Source organism: Nicotiana sylvestris, chromosome 11, assembly GCF_000393655.2.
Source record: "Nicotiana sylvestris chromosome 11, ASM39365v2, whole genome shotgun sequence".
In the NCBI taxonomy this organism is placed as follows: domain Eukaryota; kingdom Viridiplantae; phylum Streptophyta; class Magnoliopsida; order Solanales; family Solanaceae; genus Nicotiana; species Nicotiana sylvestris.
In genome coordinates, this window is record NC_091067.1 from 162,139,323 (window position 1) to 162,149,624 (window position 10,302).

The window sequence follows — 10,302 nt, forward strand, 5'->3', positions numbered from 1 at the left end:
CGATAGCAGAGAATTAATCATCTAACATTGCCTTTGGTGGAATTGTCTTTCCAGGCTGTATTTTGCGTGCTATTCCTCGAAAGAACCTCTACTTGGATTCATTTCAAGTCTCGAGTTGAACACTCATATTAAAGTTTGAACCTGACCTTGACAAAGATTATGTGGTCGCGACCTAATTATTTAATGTTAGTTGGCAGCCAACATAAGAAAATGATTGAACTTAATTAAATAAACTTAACATAAGATTAAAACAATATATTCAAGCTCAATAGTGTAACACATAAGCATCATACTGAACTGTAGCATCCTTAGTTTTCAAATCCAGTAACTTAGTCCTTGCCTGAACATACCCTCTAGCAAATCGGAAAAGCCCACTGCCACCAATCACCGGCATCTCTCTCACCGTCTCGAACGCCGAATTCCGGCCGAGCACGGCTAACGTGCTACCATTATATTTCCCTTCAATAAACACAAAATTCATGACCATTAATATACTTAATTCACTTTGTGAAGCTGAACCATAAAACCCTTGTGCCCTTCCAACAATTTTGGAACTCAATTTTGGTCCTAGGGTTAGGGCATTATCCATCATGTTTATTAGGCCGAATCCTGTGAGGATGGTGGTTGTGGGTGGTGGTACGATCATAATAGAGGTTGGTTTCGAGCCACTTAAAATGTCGTGCCAATAGAATCTGAAATGACTGAGTTTCTCTCTTTTTACACCGTTGGACTTTCTATTTATAGATTTTCTGAACACGTATTCATTATCTTCTCCAGTGGCCGAAAAAACTATAAGAGAAAGGAGAATGGAGATAGTGAAGAAATGAAGGAGTCTAGGCATGGAAGTAAATTTTTTGGGTTACTTGGTAGTTATGGATAATTGAACATACGCGCGCATGAACTTTCTATTTATAGACGGTCAAGCCAAAATAATTCCGATGAACTACTAGAACTTGGGCTGTTTGGTCTTTTTTGTTTCTAATTATTACTCCTTCCGGTCCAAAATAAGTGATTTTTTGGGTTTTTTCTTGTGGTCCAAAATAAGTGATTTTTCCAGATTTCAAGAATGAATTAATTATTTTTTTCCTACATTGTCATTGGAGTAATTAATGTTGAAGTATGTGTTAGGAATATTTATGTGAAGAGATAATAAAGGTTAATATGATCAATTTCATTGCTAATTAATGTTAAAAGGTAAATTTCTGAATAGTGAAAACAACCAAAAAAAATCACTTATTTTGGACCGGAGGGAGTAATTATTATTTTTGGCTAAAGTTTAAAAATTTTACCACTATACTTCCAACTACTACACACAAAAAGAAAAAAGACAAAAAAAAATATAGACTAAAATGGGAACAAAAAATAGTGGGATAATCTTGCACTTTTGATCCCTTAATTATTTGTAAATATTTGATATTAGTCCTTGCGATATTTCATCAAATATATTTTACTTTGAATTAATTGATTGTGTATTTTGGTCTATTTACATAGAAAATATATCACATTTAGATTATTATGATAATTATACTACCGCTCAGCTATGGAGTAATAATGAATATTTAACATAATATGTGAGTAATTAACTAATGATTAACAATTAATAGTTCGTTAAACTTGTGAGAATTCACAAGCAAAAAAGTTCAAAAATCGACATTTCAGTTAAGCGAAGGTTAAATGTGTTTAACAAATTATTACAAAGACCAAAATAAGAATTTACAATATTTCAGGGATTAAAAGAACAAATTTCTTTAGTAGAGTAGTAATTCAAATTAAAGCTATCTGCTATCATAAATCATTATGTTTCACTACACTAGTCTTATTATTTGAAAAATATCTGTCAGACGCTAGAGTTTTCAATAACTATAATGATTTCCTTCCCCCACTTTGATTATCTGGATTAATTAATTTATAATAGTATAATTAGAAAGAATTTTTCCTCGATTATTTCACATTACTATGAAATAAATAAGGCTATCTTTCTTTCTGAATGTGATAACATAACAATATGTAAGCGCTTAATTTTTCGAATATAAACGAATACCACATAATACTAGTTTTTCTTCCAAACTAGTGACCAGTCTCAAACCGAGGTGGAGTCACGTATGGGTTCAGTATTCTAGTTTTTTTAAGTTATTAGATTCCAAATTAAGAATATGTATATATTCAATAGGTTTCTTAAGACAAATACAAAATTTGGACCAAAATTACTGGGTTCGACCGAACCCGTAATATATATACTAGCTTCGCCTGATCTCAAACCTTGTCTAATATGATGATGGACGACATTTAACGACAGACATTTAATGTTTACCATATTATATATTGAATGATTAGAATGGAAGCACACTAGTAACTGTGTTCCATTATTGCAGTTCCAAGGAAAAAGTAATAGTAATGAACAAGTTTAGCTAGGGATAGATCTAGCATGTAAGCTGTAGTCATATTCACTTTTTACTTTTTCTAGTCCTATACATAAATTATATATTGATCATACATAATTATACGCATATAATACATACATTATGCATATATTATACCTCCACTAGCTATTTTAAATTTAAACGGTTAGATGAGCGGCTATTTTGGTTAATTCTACAGAAAGGGTATAAGCTGGTCATTATGAACTATGGGCCTTTTAAATGTTCAGGCCCAATTGGAATAAGAATCCAAAATATTTCCATTTTTCCGTTGGGGTTGGTAAGATAGATTATGATCGGGTAATCTACACGGTATGCCCACCGAAAATGCTAGTTAATTCCATATACTTTTAAAATATTTACTTTACCATGTATACTTATTTTATAAAAGTTTATTACTTTTTAAACTTTTAATATCATTTTATGGTAAAAATAGTACGGTATAGCAAGTTTTCGGACGAGTCATTCAAAAATAGCCAGCGTTTACGAAGCCAATGAAAAATAGCCACTATTTTGCTGCAACAGAGACCGGTCCAGCATAATATACTGGAGTTCGGTACACCTGTGTATGAATTCCAGCATATTATGTTGGACCGGTATACTTTGCTGACTCCAGTATATTATACTGGACAATTATGCTTGTTGGAACTCCAGTATATTATGTTGGAGTTCTAGTGTACTTATGCTGGAACTCCATTATATTATGCTGGAGTTCCAGCATACTTATCTTGGAACTCCAGTATAATATGTTGGAGTCCACGCATACTTATGCTGGAACTCCAGTATAATATACTGGCGTATTTTTCAGATTTTGAATAGTGTTTTTGCTCTGATTTATCTTTACATGAAAAGTGACTAAGTTTCGATTACTTTTGAAACTGAGCTATTTTGAACGACCAGTTGTAAATCTGGCTATTTTTGAATTTTTTTTTCCCCATTATATGCCATTAAATAAATCCCATCTTTTAAGGAACTAAATTATCTCTCACTCCAACTTAATAAATCCCTTAAAATACTCCATTATCCCACGTTTTAAGGAATTGGAATTATACATGTTCACCAAAAAGTCCACCCCAGTAATTTCTCTATGAAGTCCTCCATAATCTTGTTCTTCTCTTTCATCTATGTAATCAAAAAAAAAACATGACAATGTTTTAATTTGGGATATAATATATAAACTAAAATAAAATATTAGAATATGCTCTTTAAACCAATACACCATAATATTCTAATAAAAATATATTATTCAAATCAAACAACGATGATATTCCAATTTCGAATATTCAAATCAAACATAACACAATATTCTAATCAAACATACCACAATATTCTAATTTGGAATACAGTATTCAAACCAGATCTTTTCAAATTAAAAAATTGTTGAATATTTGGTTTATATATTTTATTTTGAATTAAAATATTGTTTGAATATTATATTACAAATTAAAATATTATAGTATGTTATGTTTGAATATTGTATTCCATATTAGAATATTATGGTATATTTAGTTTGAATGTTGTATTCCAAATTAGAATATTATAGTATTTGAATGATGTATTACAAATTAAAATATTATGGTATATTTAGTTTGAATAATATATTCTAAATTAGAATACTGTGATATGCTTGGCCTAGATAGCATACTTGTCATTAGAATATTGTGATATATTCGATTTGAATTATATTTCAAATTAGAATATTGTGGTATGTTCAAAATATATGGGAAGATTTGAAAGTATAGAGTATACAATATCAAAATGAAATTCTGATGGAAAATAGGAATATGGTTTAACTAGGGGAAATGTGAATCTCAAAATTCATTGAGTACATGTTTCAATAATTAAGGTTGCATTTAAGAGATATTATCCCCTTATTAATAGTGGTTGTTACACACATAAGATTCTCTATCAAGATATACGATGTAATTACTTTATAGGTATACAATATAATTTCATAATTAAGGCATAGTGAGTAAAGAGATTTATAGAGGGGTATACGGTGTTAAAACCCCATTATGATCCACTAAAGGATTTTTACACAAATAACCGGCCATATTTATTATTTATTTTTTCTAGTCATATACATAGATTATATATTGATTATACACAATTATATACATATAATAAATAAATTATACATATATTATACCTTCACTGGCTATTTTTAGTTTAAGCGGTTGGATGGACGGCTATTTAGGTTAATTCTTCATCCATTAATCTTTGCACGGTCCCAACTTGTAGATGTAAAAATTGCACGGGGCGCCCTATTTGGTCCGCCACATTTAACCTATACCCATTTTTTAAAAAAAATTTAACTTGTACACTTTTTAAACAACTTCAGCCCCTTTCTCCTCCTCCTTCTCCTCTTTCGTTTTCTTCTTCTTCTTTCTTCTGTTGTTGTTGGTGCTGCTATGAAACTTTAGTTCATGGGATGATTTTCATAAATATATTTATCAGATTATTTAAAAATAAATTATAAATAATTACGTAAGTTAGTAGACAATAATTTGTGAATATTTCAACGTACGTAAGTTAGTAGACAATGATAATTATGTTCTTTTCACGTTTATTGTTTCCAAAATTTATGATTCAGATACTGTTGGCAATCTGATTATTTATCTAGTATGTTAGAAAGCTTTTTCAAAAACTTCAGCTTATGTAGTGCTAAAATTTTTACAAATGAACTCAATAACTTCAGCATCTTCTGCTGAAGTTTTTGAAAAAGCTTTATGACAAAACTAATGAATTCAGGACAAAAAACTTCAGCTTTTAGTGCTGAAGTTTTTACAAATGAACTAAATAACTTCAGCATCTTCTGCTGAAGTTTTTAAAAAAGCTTATTCATGACAAAAAAAAAACTTCAGCTTATTTAGTGCTGAACTTTTTATAAATGAACTAAATAACTTCAGCATCTTCTGCTGAAGTTCTTGAAAAAGCTTAATGACAAAACTAATGAATCCAGGACAAAAAAGCTTCAGCTAATTTAGTGCAATTAAGAACAAAAATTTCAGCAAATAGAGAACAAACAAGTATTATGCTTAAGTTCATCAATTACAAACAAAAATTTCAGCAAACTTGGTTCAGCACACTTCCTACTTCAGGCCCGTCTACTAAAATGCTGAAGTTTTGTGTGATTGCCTTTGCTACTTCAGCCCCGTATGCTGAAGTTACGCAAAAAAATGGGTACGCTTGTAATTTTTTTGCAAAGCGGATACAAGTTAAAACATGGCCCAAAAAGCGGGTATAGATGCAAATATCCCTTGTAGATGGATTATAAGTGTAAAACAAGGGATTTTGGGCCATAAAGTTTACGGGTTATTTAGTTGGAGCATTTGCACAAATAACCTTCTTCAAGGCCACTATTTAAATTCTGTCATCGGTAGCCAAGTGGGCGAAATTTGTCTCATCCAACTACTTCTAAAAAGTGAAATTTAGCCAATTAAACTAATCGGGACATAATTAAAAAGTTACCTCAATACGGCTACACAGTGCAAGTAGTCCAAAGGGATCTTGGTTTCTTTTCCCTTTTTCTCAATATAATACTGGGAAGGGTGTTTACCTCGAAAATACGAGTAATAATTAAATTTGATTTGTGGTTTTAAAGATACGTGATTCAGTTCAATACTAATAATAATCAAGAAATCTGAAGTATAGATGAAAGAAATAAGTAAGACCAAACCGATAGATAAGCCAGTCTCGACCTCGAGCCCAAGTGACCTCGAGATTGGTCAAGAACAATAAAGGAAGAATAATAAAACTAAAGGACAATTCAGATGAACAATGAGCGAGAAAAGTAAGAGAGTATATTCTTTTCCAATGATTAGATGATGTTTACAAATGATTGGGGTCCCCTTTATATAATGGGGGAACACTAAATAAGGTACATTTCTATTTACAGTAAGGAATCTTATTGGGGACAGCTGTATAACCGCCTAGTACAGATTTGTACTAATTTGTACAAACCTATTCCGAAATTTACGCTATGATCTTGGGGACGTGGAGGGAATCTTGTCCTTCTGTAACAAACCCATAATGGCACTGTTCCGAAGTCGGTCATATTTGGCTTCGATGTTCCTCGGGCACTTAGGTCTTCGAGCCTCTTATTCTACCTTCGAGCCCGAGCTTGGTCTATATCGAACTTTTGTCCTCGATGCGACTTCTTGAGCCTAAATAGAGACATATGATTTGCGCGTATACATCAGGCTTGCTCCTAGTCTATTTCGATCTCGCTCTTGAAGTGACCCTCGAGCCCATGAAATCGGGTAGCCCTGATTTCTACCGTATACAGATAGTCCCCGCATTTCTTAGAGTATAACGACAAGAAACGAATTGAGTCCTTGATCTTTATCTCGATTTGCCACGACATCATCATTGTGACGTAAGTGACTGGGGAAACGAAAGTTTAGAAGCTGGCATTTCTCGAGGAAAACACCAAGACTTTTAGCGAGCCCGACGGTGGGGAAGGTTATGAGGGTGAGGACACTTTTGTCGATAAGGACCGTGCTGGTTAGGTTTTGTGCTCTTAGTAATTTTTTGCTTTTGAGGCTGATCGGCCCTTGCGAGAAACTCTTGATCGTGACCTATAGCTCTTGTAAAAAGGTTTATACAAATCCTTTTTCCTTCCATAGCTTCCGAATTTGTTACCCTTTTGTGCGGGTCAAAGCGTCTTATCATAAAATCCCTTTTGAATGTCCAAAGTTTGAGATGGCAATGACCGACAATAAGTTCTGACCTCGAACGTTTCTGATCAATGTTCCCCGAATAATCATTCGAACTTAAGTTTAGGTTCAACAGTCGATGAGGTAAGGTAGCCCTTGGGCTTGATAGTTGAGTGAGTGCGCGCTTGAACTTGAAATGAAGATAACCCTTAGTCCTTATGGCCAAGTGAGGATATGCTCGAACTTGAGATAAGGTGGCCCTTGGGCTCGAAAGATAGTCTTCGAGTGAGAATTTTCTCAGGCTCGGGTAGCCCTTGATCTTAGTAGTCAAGTGAGTACTTGCTCGAACTCGAAATAAAAATAGCCCTTAGGCTTTATAGACGAGTGAGGATTTGCTCGAACTCGAAGTAAAGTTAGCCCATAGGATTTATGGATAGTCCCCGAGTGAGGGTCTACTCGAACTCGGGTTAAGATAGCCTTTGGGCTTTTATGATCGAGTAAGGACTTGCTCGAACTCGAAATAGAGTTGGCCCTTAGGCTTCATAGATAGTCCCCTAGTGAGAATATTCTCGAACTCGGATATCCCTTGGGCTTAGTAGTCGAGTGAGTACTTGCTCGAACTCAAAATGAAAATAGCCCTTAGGCCTTTTTATATCGACTCTTAGGCTCTTTCAGATCGGCCCTTAGGCTCTTTAAGTTGGGCCAATTAGGCCTCTAAGACGGCTCTAATTTTTCCCTCTATTCGGCTAAAAGACTTAGTGAACATTTCTTTATGCCTTAGCATGTGTTTTCTGTGTACCCATTGGGTTTTTCTACAGTTCAATCGATCAGAAATCGTTCGTGTTAATACCTCTTGAGGCTTTTTCGAAGGCTGATGTTATCGAAGCCCTTTTTGCCCTTGTCGATGGTAGTCGAGTCTAACCGGTTTTTTGAAGCGTTTGAAGGGCTTTAATTAATGGCGAAGGTCGGATGTCTCCGAGCTGCATTATTTCGGTCGTAGCCTTTTATATGATCGTAGTCTTTAATATAACTGTAGTCTTTAATATGGATGTAGCCTTTAATATGACCGTAATCTTTAATATGGTCGTAGCCTTCGGGTATGTCTCTTGGACTTGTTTCCCGATAACCTTTCGAACTTGTCTGAAAGGTTGGTCCCCGAGTATGATGGACTTGGACTTTACGTCGAGGGATGCTTCTTTGAGGTCTTATAAATTCGAGTTCAGATACTCGAATGCATTGACTGTCAATAACAGTCCCCGAGTATTCGATGTGCATTTGATTTTTGGCCCTTGAGTCATCCCTTGTGGAATCACAAGTATGATGTTCGTATACTAGCAAGTTTCTTTGATACACAAAGTGTTTTGATATAGAAAGAATGCTTCTTTGGATAATTGACACATGCGTACATGTTTTGCCATCGGGGCTCGACTATTCTATACGGACATGGTTCATCTAACCATTTGGCCCATTACAAAGTTTTCCCATCGAGACCCGATGTCCTGAAGTGATTTCCTTGCAACAAAGTAGACATTCGAGGGCAATGCCCTTTAGTACTCAAGGCTTATTGTAGGGAACCTCGGATATCATTGAATTACTCTAAGTTAACATGACAATGGTTGCCTCGTAAAAAACCTCGTCGAAAAACCCATTTGGGACAAAAACCGGTCTAAGGAAAAAAGAGTGCAAATCGTGCTTTAAGGTCCAAAGATTCGTGTTGATCCTTGTCGAAAACCTGCAAGTGTTAGTTGAAAAAATAGAAAGGATTGGACTGGGTTCGTACCTTTATTCAGATGTTGGATATTTAACGCGATCAAGCCCCTGTGAATTTTAAACTCGATCATTTCTCCTCGTATTTCGTGCAAAGCTTTGTCCAGACCAGCTGCTTATACGGTTTACGTTATAAGGTTGATATTGATCTCTGTTCGACCTCGACTCTCGATCATCGTCTCTTTTGATCCTCCCCATGGGCCTGATAGGATAAATGGACCCCGAAGGAGTCCTCAGTTGATCATCTTCGACTCTAATCTTCGACTGGTACCGATTATGTAAGTCGGCCCAAGTGACAGCCGGATACTCGAGTAAAATTTGCTTTAACTTATGTGAAGCTATAGAACTCCGAGTGTTGAGACCCTGAGTGAAAGCTTGAACAACCCAGTCATCAGTGACCAGTGGCAAATCTATTCTCTCTGCTTGGAACCGAGATACGAATTCTCTAAGCATCTCGTTATCTTTATGCCTTACCTTGAAAAGGTTCGACTTCCTCGTTGCCATTTTAATGGCTCCGACGTGTGCTTTTACAAAAAAATATGCAAGCATAGCAAACGAATCAATAGAATTAGGGGGTAAGTTGTGATACCATATCAAGGCACCCTTGGACAGAGTCTCCCTGAACATCTTCAGCAGTACGGATTCAATTTCGTTATCTTCCAAGTCGTTTTCTTTGATAGTACACGTATATGAGATGACGTGTTCATTCGGATAGGTCATCCCGTTATACTTGGGAATCTTGGGCATACAAAACTTCTTGGGTATTGGCTTCGGAGTCGCACTAGGGGGAAGGGTTTTTGCACAAACTTTTTAGAATCTAGTCCTTCTAATATCGGGGGTGCCTCCGGTATTTGATCAACACGGGAGTTATAAGTCTCTACTTTTTTGTCAGTATCCTCAAACTTCTTCTCCCCGGACTCGATTCTCTTGGTGAGTTCCTCGAGCATCCTTATAATTGTGGGCTTAGTCCCCGAGCCATTACCGTTTGATCTCTCCGGCATCGGCTTAGTACGTCAAATGTTCCCTGGTTCAAACTCACTTGGAGTTTTATTCTGACTTTGAAGTTGAGTGATCGTAATCTATTGAGCTTGTAGCATCTTGAATATTACTTGGAGGCTGATTTCCCCGTCTCCTATACCTCGTGTTCCTTGCCATTATATCTGACTTCCCTGCGTACACTTCCCCCGGGGTCTGCGCCTAAATTCGTATTTAAAGCAATGTGTGAACTAACATAAATTGGTTCCTAATTTGGCACTTCTCCAAGGTTAATCAGTGGCACACCAGCTCCGGGAGCGGCTACATTTTCGTTTTCCCCATGAAATCCAAGACCATCATCGTCGTGCACGGGCGCGTTTTGGGAGTTTGACATGTTTTAACCTGAAAACAAAGAATCTTTGACAAGAACAAGTGTGAAAATAACGTGTGTTATCAGAATCAGTACTGAAATAACCACTATTATC

At 35.5% G+C, this 10,302-nt stretch overlaps 1 protein-coding gene across 1 annotated transcript; it reads right to left on the minus strand.

Annotated features, from left to right (window-relative positions):
* Positions 1–203: 203 nt before the first annotated feature.
* Positions 204–859, minus strand: LOC104248711 (dirigent protein 22). Its single transcript, XM_009805013.2, has one exon. It carries the CDS (start codon positions 839–841, stop codon positions 266–268), a length of 576 nt encoding a protein of 191 aa, XP_009803315.1. The 5' UTR covers positions 842–859; the 3' UTR covers positions 204–265.
* Positions 860–10,302: the final 9,443 nt, after the last annotated feature.

Bases quoted from the DNA above. Each gene is read 5' to 3' on its own strand.
- LOC104248711 (XM_009805013.2), bottom strand. From the start codon at position 841: ATGCCTAGACTCCTTCATTTCTTCACTATCTCCATTCTCCTTTCTCTT.